Here is a 21398-nt window from a genome sequence, read left to right as displayed (position 1 = left end):
AAAAAAATCTTTAACCAATCATGAAGAATGTCATGGGAGATCTGTGCATAATACATAAACAACACAATGATGATGATTTTAGGAAAGGAGTTTTTCAGGATCTGACATCATGGAGTAATAATAAGCAAAACTAACAATATCATACAATTGGTGAATAGTACACAACACAGAAGGGAGCTACTCAGCCCGCCATGCCTGTACTGGCTCTTTCAACGGCCAATCTAACTAATCCCAGTGTCATGCCCAGTACAGAATTTTCTGGAACTGCCTTTGCCGTTGTAAAATTTGACATTAAATGGCTGCCAAGGGTCAGGTGACTTTCGGGGCAATGTGAGAATAAATAATCTTCTTTATTTAAACCCACAAAAGCTTGCTGATGGTCATTTTGTTTTTATTCGTTCATGGGGTGCAGGCAACGCAGGCTGTGCCAGCATTTATTGCCCATCCCTAATTGCCCTTGAGAGGGCAGTTAAGAGTCAATCACATTGCTGTGGGTCTGGAGTCACATGTAGGCCAGTCCAGGTAAGGACAACAGATTTCCTTCCCTAAAGGACATTAAATAAATAAATAATCTTTTTATTGTCACAAATAGGCTTACATTAGCACTGCAATGAAGTCACTGTGAAAAGCCCCTAGTCGCCACATTCTGGGGCTTGTTCAGGTACACAGAGGGAGAATTCACAATTCACAGCTGGTACAGGAATTGAACCTGCGCTACTGGCCTTGTCCTGCACCACAAACCAGCTGTCTAGCCCACTGAGCTTAACCAGCCCTCCAATGAACTAGATGGGTTTTTATGACAAACGACAATGGTTTCATGGTCATCATTAGGCTTTTAATTCCAGATTTGTTTTATTGAATTCAAATCTTATCATCTGCAGTGGCGGGATTCGAACCCGGGTCCACAGAGCATTACCCTGGGTTTCTAGTTTACTAGTCCATTGACAATAGCATTACGGCATCCCCTCCCCATGGGCCCAATGGGCTCAGGGCTGAGAGTCATACACACACCTGCTCGTTTTCAAAATATAAACTGATTGCGAACAGTAAGGGGGGGAAACTTGAGTTTCATTTCTCCCTCGTTCTTTCTGGCAACACTGGTCTCCTAGAAATACAATTAGTATCACTTTCAAGATGGCCATTAATGAATCCACCAGAAAAATTCAGGTGAAACCTCTTTACACAGTTAAGAAAGCAGAACATGCTGCCACAAGTAATTGAGGTGAATCTCATAAATGGATTTAAACTAGATAAGCTTGTAAGGGAGAAAGGAACTGTCTATGCCCTAATATAGTTAGGGTGATGAGGGTTTGGAGGAAGTTCATGTGGAAAATAAATTCCAGCATAGACTTGTTGGGCAAATGTCCTGTTCCGGTGCCGCAAATAGTTTGGATTATTTCACATTCTGAAAGACACGATGAACATGAGGATGTGGGTGGCTGGGATTTTGAATGGTGGGAAACGGAAGGAGTATCGAATGTGATACACTCATTCTTGCTGCGAGAGAAGTCATTGAACCTCTTTCCACACTGAAACCAGGTTCTAGGGGTGATGCTGTTGGCAACGCCCCTTTTCAGCCTGCTAATTATTGGCCCTAAGGTTGCTCCTTCGAGTGTTGGCCAACAGCTCTCTCCAGGCCCTGACCTTCTCCACTAAGACATCCAGGAAGGCTTAAAATAATCTAGGGAGAACCCTGCTTTCGCCAGTTTGACAACAACGTTTCCTCCGGGTGTTCCAGTTTCCTCCCACAGTCCAAAGATGTGCAGGTTACGTAGATTGGCCATGCTAAATTGCCCTTTAGTGTCAAAAAGGTTTGTTGGGTTAGTGGGTTACGGGGATAGGGTGAAGGTGCGGGATTAAGTAGTCTACTCATTCTAAGGGCCGGTGCAGACTCGATGGCCGAATGGTCTCCTTCTGCACTCTAAATGCTATGATTCTACGATAGTCTGCAGGTTGCATGAAGAAAGCAGATGGGGCTGCCCACTTTCCAAAGTGATCGGATGGGCAACTTCTCAATCACATCAATCTGAGGTTACATTACATACATATCCAAAAATCACCCAGGCCTTATGCTGGGCACAGTATGTGGTCTTTCCACTCACCCTCTCCTCCCCCTGCAATTCTCCCATTCCTACTCTCAGATGTTCAGTGTACTTATCTGAGACTTTCCGCTCACTCTCCCTCCCATTCCTATCCTGGCAACTGTATGGAACTTCACACTCATCCTGCTCTCCCATTTTGATGGTAACATGGGGGCTTCATGCTCATCACTCCAACATTCCCACTTTGCCGCCAGTGCAGGAGAGCCCCATTCGTCCTGCCCACTCCTTCTCCCAACCATTCAGAGTTATAATCGGGGCTTGAGGTTCTTCCAGACTTCCATAGCTACTGCCCAGTACATTTTCTCCTTACCTATTATTTATTCATTAAAATCCAAAGTAAAATAATTCAAAAATACACAGCAAGTCAGAAAGCAATGTATTCTTATTTACTGTACATTATAAATATGAATCACAAGACTATAAGACCATAAAACATAGGAGCAGAATTAGGTCACTTGGCCCATTGAGTCTGTTCCTGCCACTCACTCATGGCTGATATTTTGTCATCCCCATTCTCCTGCCTTCTCCCCATAACCACTGATTCCCTTATTAATCAAGAATCTATCTATCTCTGTCTTAAAGACACTCAGTAATTTGGCCTCCACAGCCTTCTGTGGCAAAGAGTCCCACAGATTCACCACCCTTTGGCTGAAAAAATTCCTCCTCATCTCTGTTTTAAAGGATCGTCCCTTTAATCTGAGATGGTGTCCTCTGGTTCTAGTTTTTCCTACAAGTGGAAACATCCTCTCCACATCCACTCTATCCAGGCCTCGTAGTATCGTGTAAGTTTCAATAAGATCCCCTCTCATCCTTCTAAACTCCAACGAGTACAGACCCAGAGTCCTCAAACGTTCCTCATATGACAAGTTCTTCATTCCAGGGATCATTCTTGTGAACCTCCTCTGGACCCTTTCCAAGGCCAGCAAATATTTACTTAGGTATGGGGCCCAAAACTGCTCACAGTACTCCAAACAGGGTCTGATCAGAGCCTTAGACAGCCTCAGATGTACATCCCTAGTCTTGTATTCTAGCCCTCTTGACATGAATGCCAACGTTGCATTTGCCTTCTTAACTGTCGGCTGAACCTGCACATTAACCTTAAGAGAATCGTGAACGAGGACTCCAAAGTCCCTTTGTGCTGCTGCTTTCCGAAGCACTTCCCCATTTAGAAAATAGTATATGCCTAGATTCCGCCTTCCAAAGTGCATAACCTCACACTTTTCCACATTGTATTTCATTTGCCATTTCATTGTCCAAATCCTTCTGCAGCCCCCTTGCTTCTTCAATACTACCTGTCCCTCTACAGATCTTTGTATCATCTGCAAACTTAGCAACAGTGCCTTCAGTACCTTCTTCCAGACCATTAAATGTATATTGTAAAAAGTTGTGGTCCCAGCACAGACCCCGGAGGCACACTACTAGTCACCGGCTGCCTTCCTGAAAAAGACCCCTTTATCACCACTCTTTGCCTTCTGCCAGTCAGCCAATCCTCTATCCATGGCAGAATCTTACCCTTAACACCATGGACTCTTAACTTATTTAACAGACTCCTATGCGGCACCTTGTCAAAGGTCTTCTGGAAATCTAAATAAATCATGTCTACTAATTCTCCTTTGTCCAACTTGCTTGAAACCTGCTCAAAGAACTCTAACAGATTTGTCAGACACGACCTCCCTTTGACAAAGCCGTGCTGACTCAGTCCTATTTTACCATGCACTTCCAAGTACTTCGCCATCTCATCTTTAATAACAGACTCTAAAATCTTACCAATGACCGAAGTCAGGCTAACCGGCCTATAATTTCCCATCTTCTGCCTCCCTCCCTTCTTAAAGTGTGTTACATTTGCCACATTCCAGTTCTCTGGGACTCTTCCTGCCTCCAGTGATTCCTGAAAGATTATGACTAATGCCTCCACAATTTCCTCAGCTCTCATTTAGAACCCTGGGTGTAGTCCATCCGGTCCAGGTGACTTATCCACCTTCAGCCCTTTCAGTTTCCCCAGAACCTTCTCCTTAGTAATGATCACTGCACTCACCTCTGCCCCCTGGTTCTCCTGGAGCTCTGGCATCCCACTGGTGTCTTCCAGCATGAAGACGGATGCAAAGTAACTATTTAGTTCGTCTGCCGTTTCTTTGTTTCCTATTATTACTTCTTCAGTCACATTTTCTAGTGATCCAATGTCTATTTTTGCCTCTCTCTTACCTTTTAAATATTGAAAAAGTCTATCTTTCTTTATATTACTAGCTAGCTTGCACTCGTACTTCATCTTCTCCCCCCTATTGCTTTTTTAGTTGTCCTCTGCTCGCTTTTAAAGGCTTCTCAATCCTCTATTTTCCCACTAATCCTCGCCACTTAATATGCTTTTTCTTTAGCCTTTATGCTGTACTTGACATCCCTCGTCAGCCATGGATGCCTTGTCCTCCCCTTAGCATGTTTCCTCCTCCTTGGGATGAATTTCTGTTGTGCCTCCCTAATAACCCCCAAAAACTCCTGCCATTGCTGTTCCACTGTCTTCCCTGCTAGGCTCCTTCTCCAATCAACTCTGGTCAGCTCCTCCCTCCTGTCTTTGTAGTTACCCTTATTTAATTGAAACACTGTTCCATCTGATTGCAGCTTCTCCCTCTCAAACTGCAGGGTAAATTTTATCATATTGTGGTCACTGCTCGCCAAGGGTTCCTTCACCTTAAGGTCCCTAATCAGAACACATCCATGTCAGATTTTTAAAACCCCACATCACCAATTCAGAGCTCTAATGTCTCTCCTTGGTCTTCACCTCTGCTCTATCAATGCCATGTTAATCAATCAACCAAGTCCAACATTCCAAGCAGAGTTCCTCCTTCTAACCGTCAGCAAACCTACCCAGCTACATCGGATAAAAGAATGCTTCAAAGTGTTCAATCGGTGCTGCAGAACCAAATATTTTCAAAACTAATCAAGCAAAGCATGGGGTTCCTTCTCCCTCCCATGCCGTTCAGGTAAACTGCGACAGCAGGGCCCCGTCTATTGGCCAATGGAACGCCCACTTTGCTGTGAGCTCCATAACTATTTATTTTTTTAATGTAAATTTAAAGTACCCAACTCAAAATTTTTCCAATTAAGGGGCAATTTAGCATTTCCAATCCACCCATCCTGCACCATGAGGCAGCAGTGCTAACCACTATGCCACCGTGCCGGCCTATAACTACTGTTTTAAACCAAGCAGTCAATCAGCAAATTTTCAAATCAGGAAAATTTTGCCCAGCCTGGCAATATCTCGAAAGATGTTCTGTGACTGAAACCGCTTTTGCACCACTCCATCATAGAGGACTTCCTAACCCCAACATCTCACCTCTTCTCTACATCAGTTGAAACCTGATGAAATCAAATGGTAGCTGTCAGCAGGATGATGAGTTTCCTGTTACCGTAATAACTTTGAAACCATCCTTGAAACTAGATAGATATGAAGGAAGGAAGGAGAGAGGCCAAGACTTCAAATTTAGATTAGCAGAGCTTTCAGGTAGGTTGAGTGTGAAACAAAGCAAAACAATAAATTCAGGTCAAGTAGCAAATACCAGAAATGTTGAACAATAGGAGGAAAAAGCAGAGACCACAACTAAGTACCGACACCGGAATGCTAGAAAATCATTCCAAATAATTATATAAGAATTCTACATAGCAGCATTAAATTATGTTTTTACAGGAATACAGAAATACAGTTCATTCCAATGGTGGGAATGAATTCGCTGTACAGAACTGTTCGATATTCATACAAGGAAGAAGCCCAAGTGAGCAGGGTATTTCTAGAGATTGAGGAACTAGATCATAGATAGATTATCATAGAATTTACAGAGCAGAAGTTGTGAAATGTTAAGAAATCTGTTCTGTATTCAATCATGGCTCATATGTTTCTCATCCCCATTCTCCCCATAACTCCTGATCCCTTATTAATCTCGGCCTTGAAGATGCTCAGTGATTTGGCCTCCACAGTCTGCTGCGACAAACAGTTACACAGAAAGCCAACAGCGACATGGAGCCCAGCTTGAAATGCTGCCCAAACTGATTCCAAATCCTGACAGTGCCCATCACCACAGGGCTTCAGAGAGAACCTGGCAGGGGTAAAACGGGATCGTGTTGTAACCAGGGCACTCAGACTTGACCATATGCATGAAGCCTCCTCCATCCGCCTCCATTTAGAGTCCGGATTCTTGAATCACCCACGCACTTTATCAATATTTGCCACCCAGTAATAGTAGAACATATTAGGCAATGCCAACACCCCTGACTGCCAATCCCTTTGCAAAAACGTGCTACACACCCAAGGGGTTTTATCAGCCCAAACAAAGTAGGTATCAATTTGTTAACCCTGCAAAAGAAAGCTCTGGGAAGAAAGATTGGGAGACACGGGAACAAAAACAAAAACCTTGGGAGAATATTCATCTTCACCGTCTGTACCCTTCCCGCTGAGGTCAGAGGGATGGCATCCTACCTTTTCAAGTCGGCCTTCACCGCATCCACCAGACTCGAAAAATTAAGTTTAAACAACATAGACAAATTAAGTTAGCCAAAATAGGACCAATGGGAGATCAAACTTAAATAAGCAAATTTAAAAATTTGTAAGAATTTCTTTACCCAAAATATAACTTCCTCAGCAGATAGAAGTGTGAATGAAATAAAAAGATAACTTGTGAAGGAGCAAGTGTTGGGTTAGTTTGGCACAGGGCTAAAGAGCTGGCTTTTAAAGCAGACCCAGGCAGGCCAGCAGCGTGGGTTCAATTCCCATACTGGCCTCCCCGAACGGGCGCTGGAATGTGGCAACTAGGGGCTTTTCACAGTAACTTCATTTGAAACCTACTTGTGACAATAAGCGATTTTCATTTTCAAGTGGACTTTTCTTGATTAATCTATCTGTCCTGTGACTTAAATTATTATACCATTTCTTCCCAAAATGTGTTTTTTTTTTAATGAGAATATTTTATAAATTTCTGAAAGTATTGGTTTGATCAGTCAAAACAGCCCTTATAAATTCAACACGTTAAAAGCACCACATTAAAAAGAGACAAAATAACAAAATGTGTCTTTGACACAAACCAAGCCAGCCCACAAAAAGCCTTTTTTTTTAAATTGACAAGCCAGCATTTATTACCAGTCCTCTACAAGTTGGTGGTGAGCTGCCTACTTGACCCACTGTAGTCCTTGTTTTTTTTGTTCATAGGATATGTACACATTGCTGGCTGGGCCAGCACTTCTTACCCACCACTAATTGCCTGAGGAAGAGTCAATCACATTGCTGTGGATTTGGAGTCACAGGCAGGCCAGAAACAGTAAGGATGAAAGACTTCATTCCCTAAGGGACATTAGTGAATCAGGTGGCTTGTTACGACAATCATCAAGGAATTCAAATTTCACCATCTGGCATGATGGAATTTGAACCCTGGTCACTGGATTTCTAGCCCAGTCATATTACCATCTCCCCACTACAATAATGCTGTTAGTGAGGAAGCTCCAGGATTTTGACCCAGTGACAATGAAGGAACAGTGATATATTTTGAAGTCTGAATGATGTATGGAGGGGAACTAGCAGGTGGAAGTGTTCCCATGTCCCTCTAGACAATGGAGACTGTGGGTCTGGGAGTTGCTGCTGAAGCAGCCTTGGCGAGTTTATAGAAGCACAGTGGTTACAGCACAAGAGGAGGACATTCAGTCTGTCTTATTCATGCTTGTAAATGGTACACACTGTAAGCCATGTTGTGCCAATGGTGGAGTGAGTGAATGTTTACGGTGGTGGGTAAAAGCTCATCCCTCTGCTAAAGGTTATCATGGGCTCAGATTCTTCATCATTAAAATAAAGTTGAAATATGATCTTTAAACTCATGTTTGACTCAGCCCCTTTCTGAAAAAACTGCAATGTATTTTGATGCAGAACCAGCCAAGATACTGAAGAAGAAAATGCGGTAGATGGGGCTTGCTTATCACTAACCTGCTTGGTTCAGTCGGTCATCCTCTACTCCACGATAAGTTTTCTGCGGTGATTGTGAAATCCTCTGTTGCAAGGTTGCTCGTTCCTGTTCAGACTTCAACAGTTGAGAGCGTAAATCATCTATCTAAATTCACAGATAAGACTCAGTGAATCAGTGGAGCATTACCATTTTTGCATTTCAAATCTTTTCAAAATGCAAGTGTTTTCTGTGTTCAGCAGCAGACGTGTCCAGCACATCTAAATAGGAAACTTTAAGAAAAGTTTAATAACTTGAGGGATGTATAATGGGGAAACAAAAAATATATATATCTGGCACCCTCAGTCAGAATTAGTTAGAAATGTGCTTCATCAGTGCAGAAACAAAATGTGACTTTGTTAATGGCCCAATCAAGGTAAACAAGGATATCTGGCCAGCATCCGTGCAGAAAGCACAGCTGGAAATGAGCTGCATTTAAATGTCTTCCAATCATCTGGTGTGCGAGACAGGAGAGAGGGGACACAACAAAAATAAAGGGGCTTTAAGATTAATGCATTCTAGTTATGGTCTGAAATAAAAAGCAAAAAAGTCTGCAAGTCTGAAATAAACAAAAATATTGGATATACATCAGCATCAGGGATACAAAGAACAAAGAACAATACAGCACAGGAACAGGCCCTTTTGCCCCTCCAAGTCTGTACTGATCACGATACCAACCTCAGCCAAAACTCTCAGCACTTCCTTGTGCCTTATTCCTCTATACCCATCCTATCCATGTGTTTGTCAAGATACCTTTTGAATGCTGTTAATGTATCTGCTTCCACAACCTCTGCTGGCAACGCGTTCCAGGCACTCACCACCCTCTGCATAAAAAACCTGCCTCGTACATATCCTCTAAACTTTGCACCACAGACTTTAAACCTATGCCCCTGGTGACTGTCCCCTCCTTCCTGGGAAAGAGTGCCTGCCCATTCATTCTATCCATGCCCCTCATAATCTTGTAGACCTCTATCAGGTCACCCCTCAACCTCCGTTTTTCTAATGAAAACAGTCCGAGTCTATTCAGCCTCTCCCCATAGCTAACACCCTCCAGACCAGGCAACATCCTGGTAAACTTCCTTTGCACCCTCTCCAAAGCCTCCACATCCTTCTGATAGTGTCGCAAACAGAATTGTGCGCAATATTCCAAGTGCGGCCTTACCAAGTTTCTATACAACTGTAGCATGACTTACCAGTTTTTATACTCAATGCCCCGTCCAATGAAGTGGAGATGCCGGCGTTGGACTGGGGTGAGCACAGTAAGTCTTACAACACCATGTTAAAGTCCAACATGTTTGTTTCAAACATCTGGACCTGCACGTTCAGATGTCTCTGATTTTCATTAGACTGCCTCATTCAACTTAACAACTCACAGTTTACATTTATGCAGCACTTTTAACATTGTGAAACTTCCCACAAGTATTGTCAGAAAACAACCAACACAAAGGCACATTAAGGAGATATTAGGATGATACCAAAAGTTTGGTCAAATGGGTAGATTTTACGGAGCATCTTAAAAGAGAGGGCAAGCAGGTGAGTGAGACAGGGTTCCAGGGAGGCAATTTCAGAGCTTAGGCCCTTGACTTCTCAAGGCACAGCTGCTAATAGTGAGGTGAAGGAATGTAGAGTGTACAAGAAGACAGAGGCCCAGACTTTCGTCCCAGGTCAGGTTTGTCCAGTCAGGAGGTTTCCCGGCTCGACAAATCCAACCTTTAAAAATGCCCATCATGAATCCACCGACTGCTGAATGCGGAGGTAGGCTGGGCACAAGGCCTGCATCTGTGCAGCCCCCGTCCATGACAACATAGCCGACCCATGTCCCCACCCTTCCCCATGGTCCTCACACCCCTATGTCAACATAGTCACCCGCTACCCACCCTCTTGGTCCGCAAACCCCGTGCCAACTTAGTGTCCCTCTACACACACCCCATGGTCCTGCACATTGCTATGCCAACTTGGTGCCAACTCTTGTCAACCCATCAGCCCCAGTCACTACCCTTTGACCTTACCCCCCTCCATGCTAACTCACCGAGTATCCTTGGATAGTTCCTTGACTGCTTTGACATTTCCTGGGTAGTTTTGTCAGCTGTGACAGGATTGACCCTTCCTGGATTGTTCTGACAGATTTGACAGCTGGACAGTTTGACATTTCCTTGACAACCGAACAGTTCCATGACAGCTGGACAATTCCTTGACAGCTGAACATTTGCTTGACAATTCTTTTACAGCCTGGCAGTTGCAATGCATTTGTGCATAAAAAGTGCATAATCATGTTCACTTTTCACAATCCCAAAGGGTGCCTTAACACTCCTAAAGGTGTTCAAAAGGGGTATCTTATTTATCCAAAGGCGTACCCTGGCTATCCACAAGAATCCATCAATTCAGACCTCCTCATACCTGTTCTACGCAGCACACTCCAGATTCCCCAGGATCTTGCAAAATCCACTTCAGTGGCGGTGATGTAAATAGTCAGGTGCATCTGCAAACATGCAGGTGTGAACCCTGATCCGCCTTCAGTACTGCCCCTGTGAAGATGGGCAATGCAGGATTTGGGAGTGAGACTTTGACATTTCTCAGCCATTTTGGGAATTTTTGCAACAACTGAGGCGCAAAAATCCAGGCCCGAATTGGAGAAATCTTGGAAGGCTGTAGGACTGAAGGAAATTAGGAACCTGAACAAGAATATTAAATCCCAGGACCAGGATATCAGCCAGCACAGTTAAGTACCTGCAGTCAGAAGCAGCTAATATACTCCTGATCCGTGCCATATGAATGCTTTAATCCAACAAGATGGTGCACAACCGCAGTGCTTGAGAAATCTCCTATTTTATTTCCCAGTCGCCAAGATTTGGAGTTTGTCATGTGGTGAATCATAATAAAGTTGAGAGATAAATACCGCAAACTGATCTGGCAATTTGCTTTGCAGATGCTGAGGAAAACCTACCTCAAGGTCATACATTAGTTACTAACTCCATCGCTCTCCCTGGCAACAGAGAGACTAAACCAGTTTCCTTAGAGAAATATTTGACTCAGTGATTATTTTTAGACTACATACTCATGCCATCTCAACGACTGCATATTTCAACCTCATTACATCACCCCTCACCCCGGTCTCAGCTTTTGGGCTGAAACCCTCAATCATGCCTCTCTTATTATGAGATTTGACTATTCCAACATAACCCTGGTTAGTCTCCAACATTCTACCCACTGTAACTTGAGATCATCCAAAATTCTGCTGCCCATGTCTTAACAGGGACCAAGTCCTGTTCCTCAATCATGCCTGTGCTTGCGAACGACATGGTTCCCAGTCAAAGAACATCTTGATTTTAAAATTTCTATCCTTGTTTTCAAATCCCTAATGGCCCCACACCACCCTATCTCTGAAATATCCTCTACCCCCACAACCTTCCAAGATATCAGAACTCATCTAATTCTGATTTCTTGATCATCTCAATTTTAATTACTCCACCTTTTTTTTATTCATTCAGGGGATGTGCCAGCATTTATTGCCCATCCCTAACTACCCTTGAACTCAATGGCTTGCTGGGTCATTTCAGAGGACATTTTAAAGAGTCAATCACATGGGCAGCACGGTCGCAATGGGCGGCACGGTAGAAGAGTGGTTAGCACTGTCACTTCACCGTTCCAGAGTCCCAGGTTCGATTCCCCGCTGGGTCACTGTCTGTACGGAGTCTGCACGTTCTCCCCGTAACTGCGTGGGTTTCTCCGGATGCTCCGGTTTCCTCCCACAGTCCAAAGATGCGCAGGTTAGGTGGATTGGCCCTGCTAAATTGCCCTTAGTGTCAAAAAAAAAGGTTAGGTAGGGTTTCTGCTTTACGGGATAGGGTGGAGTGTGGGCGGAGGTAGGGTGCTGCCGATGTAGATTCGATGGGCCGAATGGCCTTTTGCACTGTAAATTCTATGATTCACATTGCTGTGGATCTGAGATCACATGTAGGCAAGACCAGGTGAGGTTGGCAGATTTCCTTCCCTAAAGGACATTAGTGAATCAGATAAATTTTTACAACAATCGACAATAGTTTCATGGTCATCAATTAATTTCAGATTCTGATTGAATTTAAAATTCACTATCTGCTGTGGTGGGATTCAAACCTATATCCCCAAAGCTGGGTCTCTGGATTACTAGTCCAGCGACAATGTCACTACACAACTGCCTCCCCAACCTTTCAAGATATCTGAACTCACCTAATTCAGGCTTTTTGAACATCCCCGATTTTAATTGTGTTACGGCACCCTGAGCTAGTGTGCAGTCAATTCCAGCCCCATGTACCCCGGAGTCATAACACAAGTGAATTAACCAATAATTCTTATTAAAAATACCCGATGTCTTTGGCCCTTGGCTGCCCAATAATCAGTCACCAGGTTTGTAAATGTAAACACAATTACTGTTTATGTATAACAAGAGCTGTGTGTTATATGCTGTAAATCCTACTGGTTAACGGGGGCAGCACGGTGGCACAATGGTTAGCATTGCAGCCTACGGCACTGAGGACCCTGGTTCGAATCCCGGCCCTGGGTCACTGTCCATGTGGAGTTTGCACGTTCTCCCCATGCCTGCGTGGGTTTCACCCCCACAACCCAAAGATGTGCAGGTTAGGTGGATTGGCCACGCAAAATTGCCCCTTAATTGGAAAAAAATAATTGGGTATGCTAAATTTATTTTTTTTAATCCTACTGGTTAACGACAAGCCAATACCCACTTTAACTCGCCCCCACATGCATGACAAATACAGAGGGGTGGAAAGGGGTAAAAATCATAAGTGGAGGGAAGGGTCTTTTGTTCCAGATGATGGTTTTAGCACACTTTTCATCACAGCAAGATTGCATATTAAATTATTTGGTTTTGCAGCCCCCAATGATCTCCATTGGAGATTGATTCATTCAGATACTCTGTAGTTTAGAAATGCATTACTCACAGCTTTTCCTGGACAGGTGCCTTATTTCTCATCAAACTATGTTTTCAGTTCCTGGTTTGTCTTCAGGCCGCTTTGCAGTTCCAGAAAAACAGCTCCCAGAAGCTTTCTGTAGAAAGAATCAGCCCTCACTATGGAGAGTCAGCTGGATCTTTCTGAACACAGTTAACTGGATCTTTCTGAAGAGAGTCAGCTGGATCTTTCTGAACACAGTTAACTGGATCTTTCTGAACACAGTTAATTGGATCTTTCTGAAGAGAGTCAGCTGGATCTTTCTGAAGAGAGTTAACTGGATCTTTCCGAAGAGAGTCAGCTGGATCTTTCTGAACACAGTTAACTGGATCTTTCTGAACACAGTTAATTGGATCTTTCTGAAGAGAGTCAGCTGGATCTTTCCGAAGAGAGTCAGCTGGATCTTTCTGAACACAGTTAACTGGATCTTTCTGAACACAGTTAATTGGATCTTTCTGAAGAGAGCCAGCTGGATCTTTCTGAAGAGAGTTAGCGGGATCTTTCCGAAGAGAGTTACCTGCATCTTTCTGAAGAGAGTTAGCTGGATCTTTCTGAAGAGTGTTAGCTGGATCTTTCCGAAGAGAGTTAGCTGGATCTTTCTGACGAGAGTTAGCTGGATCTTTCTGAAGAGTGTTAGCTGGATCTTTCCGACGAGAGTTAGCTGAATCTTTCCAATTACAGTTAGCTGGATCTTTCCGAAGAGAGTTAGCTGTATCTTTCTGAAGAGAGTCAGCTGGATCTTTCTGAAGAGAGTCAGCTGGATCTTTCCGAAGAGAGTTAGCTGTATCTTTCTGAAGAGAGTCAGCTGGATCTTTCTGAAGAGAGTCAGCTGGATCTTTCTGAAGAGAGTCAGCTGGATCTTTCTGAAGAGAGTTAGCGGGATCTTTCCGAAGAGAGTTACCTGCATCTTTCTGAAGAGAGTTAGCTGGATCTTTCTGAAGAGAGTTAGCTGCATCTTTCCTAAGAGTTAACTGGATCTTTCCAAAGAGAGTTAACTGGATCTTTCCGAAGAGAGTTAGTGGGATCTTTCTGACGAGAGTTAGCTGGATCTTTCTGAACAGAGTTAGCTGGATCTTTCTGAAGAGAGTTAGCTGCATCTTTCCGAAGAGAGTCAGCTGGATCTTTCTGAAGAGTCAGCTGGATCTTTCTGAAGAGAGTTAACTGGATCTTTCCGAAGAGAGTCAGCTGGATCTTTCTGAACACAGTTAACTGGATCTTTCTGAACACAGTTAATTGGATCTTTCTGAAGAGAGCCAGCTGGATCTTTCTGAAGAGAGTTAGCGGGATCTTTCCGAAGAGAGTTACCTGCATCTTTCTGAAGAGAGTTAGCTGGATCTTTCTGAAGAGTGTTAGCTGGATCTTTCCGAAGAGAGTTAGCTGGATCTTTCTGACGAGAGTTAGCTGGATCTTTCTGAAGAGTGTTAGCTGGATCTTTCCGACGAGAGTTAGCTGAATCTTTCCAATTACAGTTAGCTGGATCTTTCCGAAGAGAGTTAGCTGTATCTTTCTGAAGAGAGTCAGCTGGATCTTTCTGAAGAGAGTCAGCTGGATCTTTCCGAAGAGAGTTAGCTGTATCTTTCTGAAGAGAGTCAGCTGGATCTTTCTGAAGAGAGTCAGCTGGATCTTTCTGAAGAGAGTCAGCTGGATCTTTCTGAAGAGAGTTAGCGGGATCTTTCCGAAGAGAGTTACCTGCATCTTTCTGAAGAGAGTTAGCTGGATCTTTCTGAAGAGAGTTAGCTGCATCTTTCCTAAGAGTTAACTGGATCTTTCCAAAGAGAGTTAACTGGATCTTTCCGAAGAGAGTTAGTGGGATATTTCTGACGAGAGTTAGCTGGATCTTTCTGAACAGAGTTAGCTGGATCTTTCTGAAGAGAGTTAGCTGCATCTTTCCGAAGAGAGTCAGCTGGATCTTTCTGAAGAGTCAGCTGGATCTTTCTGAAGAGAGTTAACTGGATCTTTCCGAAGAGAGTCAGCTGGATCTTTCTGAACACAGTTAACTGGATCTTTCTGAACACAGTTAATTGGATCTTTCTGAAGAGAGCCAGCTGGATCTTTCTGAAGAGAGTTAGCGGGATCTTTCCGAAGAGAGTTACCTGCATCTTTCTGAAGAGAGTTAGCTGGATCTTTCTGAAGAGTGTTAGCTGGATCTTTCCGAAGAGAGTTAGCTGGATCTTTCTGACGAGAGTTAGCTGGATCTTTCTGAAGAGTGTTAGCTGGATCTTTCCGACGAGAGTTAGCTGAATCTTTCCAATTACAGTTAGCTGGATCTTTCCGAAGAGAGTTAGTTGTATCTTTCTGAAGAGAGTCAGCTGGATCTTTCTGAAGAGAGTCAGCTGGATCTTTCCGAAGAGAGTTAGCTGTATCTTTCTGAAGAGAGTCAGCTGGATCTTTCTGAAGAGAGTCAGCTGGATCTTTCTGAAGAGAGTCAGCTGGATCTTTCTGAAGAGAGTTAGCGGGATCTTTCCGAAGAGAGTTATCTGCATCTTTCTGAAGAGAGTTAGCTGGATCTTTCTGAAGAGAGTTAGCTGCATCTTTCCTAAGAGTTAACTGGATCTTTCCAAAGAGAGTTAACTGGATCTTTCCGAAGAGAGTTAGTGGGATCTTTCTGACGAGAGTTAGCTGGATCTTTCTGAAGAGAGTTAGCTGCATCTTTCCGAAGAGAGTCAGCTGGATCTTTCTGAAGAGTCAGCTGGATCTTTCTGAAGAGAGTTAGCGGGATCTTTCCAAAGAGAGTTACCACATCTTTCTGAAGAGAGTTAGCTGGATCTTTCTGAAGAGTGTTAGCTGGATCTTTCCGAAGAGTGTTAGCTGGATCTTTCCGAAGAGAGTTAGCTGGATCTTTCTGACGAGAGTTAGCTGGATCTTTCTGAAGAGTGTTAGCTGGATCTTTCCGACGAGAGTTAGCTGAATCTTTCCAATTACAGTTAGCTGGATATTTCCGAAGAGAGTTAGCTGCATCTTTCCGAAGAGAGCTGGCTGTATCTTTCTGAAGAGAGTCAGCTGGCTCTTTCTGAAGAGAGTCAGCGGGATCTTTCTGAAGAGAGTTAGCTGCATCTTTCCTAAGAGTTAACTGGATCTTTCCAAAGAGAGTTAACTGGATCTTTCCGAAGAGAGTTAGTGGGATCTTTCTGACGAGAGTTAGCTGGATCTTTCTGAACAGAGTTAGCTGGATCTTTCTGAAGAGAGTTAGCTGCATCTTTCCGAAGAGAGTCAGCTGGATCTTTCTGAAGAGTCAGCTGGATCTTTCTGAAGAGAGTTAGCGGGATCTTTCCAAAGAGAGTTACCTGCATCTTTCTGAAGAGAGTTAGCTGGATCTTTCTGAAGAGTGTTAGCTGGATCTTTCCGAAGAGAGTTAGCTGGATCTTTCTGACGAGAGTTAGCTGGATCTTTCTGAAGAGTGTTAGCTGGATCTTTCCGACGAGAGTTAGCTGTATCTATCCAATTACAGTTAGCTGGATATTTCCGAAGAGAGTTAGCTGCATCTTTCCGAAGAGAGCTGGCTGTATCTTTCTGAAGAGAGTCAGCTGGCTCTTTCTGAAGAGAGTCAGCGGGATCTTTCTGAAGAGAGTTAGCTGGATCTTTCCAAAGAGAGTTAGCTGCATCTTGCCGAAGATAGCTGGCTGGATCTTTCTGAAGACAGTTAGCTGCATCTTTCTGATGAGAGTTAGCTGGATCTTTCTGACGAGAGTTAGCTGGATCTTTCTGACGAGAGTTAGCTGGATCTTTCTGAAGAGTGTTAGCTGGATCTTTCTGACGAGAGTTAGCTGGATCTTTCTGACGAGAGTTAGCTGGATCTTTCTGACGAGAGTTAGCTGGATCTTTCCGAAGATAGTTAGCTGGATCTTTCTGACGAGTTAGCTGGATCTTTTCGAAGAGAGTTCGCTGGATCTTTCTGAATAGAGTTAGTGGGATCTTTCTGACGAGAGTTAGCTGGATCTTTCTGACGAGAGTTAGCTGGATCTTTCTGACGAGAGTTAGCTGGATCTTTCTGACGAGAGTTAGCTGGATCTTTCTGACGAGAGTTAGCTGGATCTTTCTGAAGAGTGTTAGATGGATCTTTCCGAAGAGAGTTCGCTGGATCTTTCTGAATAGAGTTAGTGGGATCTTTCTGACGAGAGTTAGCTGGATCTTTCTGACGAGAGTTAGCTGGATCTTTCTGACAAAAGTAAGCTGAATCTCTCTGACGAGAGTTAGCTGGATCTTTCTGAAGAGTGTTAGCTGGATCTTTCCAAAGAGAGTTAGCTGGATCTTTCTGACGAGAGTTAGCTGGATCTTTCTGAAGAGTGTTAGCTGGATCTTTCCAATTACAGTTAGCTGGATCTTTCCGAAGAGAGTAAGCTGTATCCCTTCACCATGCTGCCAGATTCAAAACTGACACTAAACTCAAACCCCGGGTCTATGAAAAGTGTCCCAGTGGAATAGGATCCAATCGCCACCTGTTACCGGGCAGAGTACATCCTTTTGGGCCAATTCAGTGGCCACCAGCCAAATCAATCAAACCATCTTCTGCTTTGGATCCAGGAGGTCTTCAGCTTCTGTTTAAACCAGCATAACCATCCAGAGTCTTCCTGCTTGAACTAAAGATACAAGCTGCTTTCCTTAGAAGGGAGATGCCCATTAATCATCCATGGATCAAAAACGTAACAGCAAAAGTAAAAGGGGAAATAAGGGAATAAACAGGAAGGACCCTAACTATTGCTCCTCCATTTTTCTTTAAATTTGTTCAGGGGGTGCAGGCATCAGTGGCTGGGCCAGCTTTCATTGCCTGTCCCAAATTGCCCGTAAGAAGGTGGTGGTGAACTGCATTCTTTAAGTGCAGCAGTTCATGTGGTGCAGTGCTGTTAGGGAGGGAGCTCCAGGATTTTGACCCAGCGACAGTGAAGGAATGGCGATATATTTCCAAGTCACATTATTTTGTAACTTGGGAGGAAAACTAGGAGGTGGTGGTGTTCCCATGTTTCTGCTGCTCTTGTCCTTCTGGATGACAGTGGTCATGGGTTTGGAAGGTGTCGTCCAAGGGGTTTTGGTGAGTTCCTGCAGAGCACCTTGTTGGATGATACACACTGCTACCACTGTGCGCCTGTGGTGAAGGGAGTGAATATTTGTGGAAGTGCTGCCAATCTTTTGTCCTGGATGTGGTTAAACTTATTGCATATTATCGGTGCAGTATTCTTTCAGGCAAGGGAGAGTATTCCATCACATTCCTGACTTGCGCCTTGCAGATGGTGGACAAGTTTGGGGTGGGGTGTGAGCGTGGTCAGGAAGTGAGTTACTAATTGCACGACCTCATCTCTGACCTGCCCTTGTAGCCACAGTATGGCTACTCCGGTTGAATTTCTGGTCAATGGTAACCTCCAGGATGTTGACAGTGGGGGCATTCAGTGCTTTGAGCTGCCTCAGTCCTAAACTCTGGAATCCCCCCACTACACCTCTCTGCCAGTTTACCTAGCTTTCCCCCTTTAAGAAACTCCTTAGGACCTACCCTTTATGCAAAGTTTTTGGTCAACGAATATTATGGAGCTTAGTATTCTATTTTGGTTTATAATGTTCTTGCGGAGATTGCTCCTTGCGACATTTTATTGCATTAATGATACAATATAAATATATGTTACTGTTGAAAGTGTGAGAAGTGCTGTTGGAAACGTGACATTTAAAGAAGTCCAAGGATGCCTAGTGGCCTTTGAAAAGATGGTCCTAAGTCAGGCTGTCTGTGGAATTTCACAAATGAAACACATTCTCTTCATGCCAATGCAGGTGGCTATTAGGCATCACTCAACTGAATGAATGAGCCAGAAAATCAGATGCAATTATCACCAGCTCTGAACCAGGAGAGAATCACCTATTAGTTGCCCAGTGCACAGCCCGTCCCATTAACCAGCATGGTAAATTATATCCCCTTACAGCAATGTTAGATTGCACGTTTCTGCACAATATCATTCAGCAGCTGCAATCAAGTTTACCACCGCATATCTGTGCACAAGTTTATTAGCGATGTCAGGCAAACACAAGGATCAGGGAGAACGTTGTTTTTGGGGGGGGAAGAAAAACAAAACAGAAGATCAAACAAAATAAAGTTACAGAAGGAAATGGTTCAAGATAAAAGGTGGACTCATCTGTGAACAGGAGGATTCAGCTGCTGTGACAAAGGCAGAATCTCACAACATTGACCTCCATTTCTAATGGGGACAGAATAAACCTGGGGAACATCTCTGTCATAGTTATAGGCCCAGACAAACAAGGCAGAGGTTGGAAGTTCAAATCCTAACATGGTCGTGAAGCTGAATTCAATTAATCCAATGACTTGGGAGTGCAGTGATGGGCATCATGGAGGTAATGATGCAGCCCTTCTGTCAGTAATGTCTCTCACAGCGGCTAATTGGTGAACAACAATATCCTGCAAGCAGCAAGAGAATGAATGGCCAGTTCATCTATTTCAACGATGTTAGTTGAATGCTAAATGTTGGCCAAGGCACCAAACCTTTTTGAATGGTGCCCCAGCATCTCTGAGAACCAGCGGAACAAGCAGACAAAACCTCGGTTTAATGTCTCACTCAAAATAGATCCCCCTCAACAGGGTAGCATTTCCTCCGCACTGCACTGAGTTGCAAGCGAAAATTACATATTAAAGTTCTGCAGTGGGGTTTAAACCTTAGTATCATTATTCACAATATATGGGGATGGGATCTTCCCGAATAAAGTTTGCAGCTGATATAGTTTAGGTTCCCTGTTTAGACATAATAATAATAATCCTTATTGTCACAAGTAGGCTGACATTAATACTGCAATGAAGTTACTGTGAAAAGCCCCCTAGTCGCCACACTCCGGCGCCTGTTTGGGTACACAGAGGGAGAATTCAGGGGCGGCATTCTCCACTACCCGGCGGGGTGGGGGGTCCCGGCGTAGCAGAGTGGCGCCAACCCCAGGACCCCGGGGGCCCGCTCGCGCCGCCGATCCCGCCACCACCAGAGGTGGTTCAAACCACGGTGGCGAGAGAGGCCTCCCAGCGGCGGGACTTCGGCCCATTGCGGACCAGAGAATCGCCGCAGGGGTCTCGCCGCTCAACGCGGCGCGATTCCCGCCCCTGCCAATTCCCAGGTGGCGGAGAATTTCTGCCACAGCGGGGGCGGGATTTACGGCCGGCCCGGGCGATTCTCCGACTCTGTGGGGGGGGGTCAGAGTATTTCGCCCCAGAATGTCCAAATTACCTAAAAAGCACGTCTTTCTGGACTTGTGGGAGGAAACCCACGCACACACGGGGAGAACGTGCAGACTACGCACAGACAGTGACCCAAGCCGGGAATCGAACCTGGGACCCTGGAGCTGTGAAGCAACAGTGCTACCCACTGTGCTACCGTGCTGCCCATGGAGGTCCAACTTATGATCGAACAATTTTGTGCTGCTGCTTAAAGATGACTAACAGCCTCTTGACAGTAAGTTTTTTTAAATGTTAGCCACAGTACCAGAAGAGGTTTTGTGCATAGATTGGGGACAACTTTGACCGCATAGCCCACCCAAGGATAAAACAGAACAATAAAAAACTTTCTTTTCAGCCACTGCTTAATAGGAACCCCTGAACATTAGGCAATTTCTTCAGTCTACCTGACTGGTCAGTGTTTCCCGACTTCCTTCTGACTGATCCAACCTTCGGCGTGTGCAGCCAAGCTCTTGTTCAATCTGAACATGTAATAGAAAAGAAAAGATGAGAAAACACGGCAATTAGATGTCGTTAATGTATCATAAACCTCCTGGAAAGTTTTCTCACAGGTAGTCTGTGGGTCAGGGCACTGCTGATCTTTCCTACTAGCTTGACCAGTCCCCCTGTATGCCATCTACTCTTAACAGGAAAAATCCAGGTCATTGTGGCTCCTCAAACTGTTGAGGCCAGAGTACAACGTTAATGGCTTATGCATTTCAGACTCCCGGCCCGTTATCACTTTCTTCCTTTTGAAATAAAAATTTGCTGTCAAAGTAAGGAAGGCAGTCGGCCTTCCGAAATACAAATTCCAAAGAAAATTCCAGCGAAGCGAGATATGAGGCTAAGAATGTCCAAAGGTGACTGGGCGGGATTCACTGGTTTCAAAACCTAGCGCTTCCACCAGCGGAGAATCAGAACTAGGAGCGCCAGAGGTGGTGTTCACATACCTTTACTACGCAAAATTGTGCGGAACGTCGAGCACGCTGTTCTACCTGTGTTTACCAGTCTCAGGCTGCATGTTGAACCAGCGCCCCAATCCCAGTGTCTAGAAACAAGCCCCTCCCCACAATGCACCCCCCCCCCACGCTGAGGGAGCACCCCCAATCCACCAAGAGGGGCATCCACCCCCCACCAAGGGAATAACAAGTCACCCTACCACCCCCCACACACATGAATTAGGGTG

General features: G+C 44.4%; 1 protein-coding gene across 3 annotated transcripts in view; it reads right to left on the bottom strand.

Annotated features, from left to right (window-relative positions):
- LOC119950823 (centrosomal protein of 128 kDa-like) overlaps positions 1-21398 on the bottom strand; it is a 410606-nt gene that overhangs the window by 307498 nt on the left and 81710 nt on the right. Inside the window, exons 11-12 of one of the 3 annotated variants that reach the window (XM_038773666.1) lie at positions 20620-20694; positions 8059-8182 (exon numbers count right to left, since the gene is read on the bottom strand). The exons of the other annotated variants lie outside the window; for them this stretch is intronic. Coding sequence (XP_038629594.1) covers positions 8059-8182; positions 20620-20694 — 199 coding nt within the window. The remainder of the gene's footprint in view (positions 1-8058; positions 8183-20619; positions 20695-21398) is intronic. 3 annotated transcript variants of the gene reach the window in all.

The sequence above is a fragment of the Scyliorhinus canicula genome, chromosome 2 (assembly GCF_902713615.1).
Source record: "Scyliorhinus canicula chromosome 2, sScyCan1.1, whole genome shotgun sequence".
NCBI classification, from domain to species: Eukaryota; Metazoa; Chordata; class Chondrichthyes; order Carcharhiniformes; family Scyliorhinidae; genus Scyliorhinus; species Scyliorhinus canicula.
This window is presented reverse-complemented; position numbering and strand designations above follow the sequence as displayed.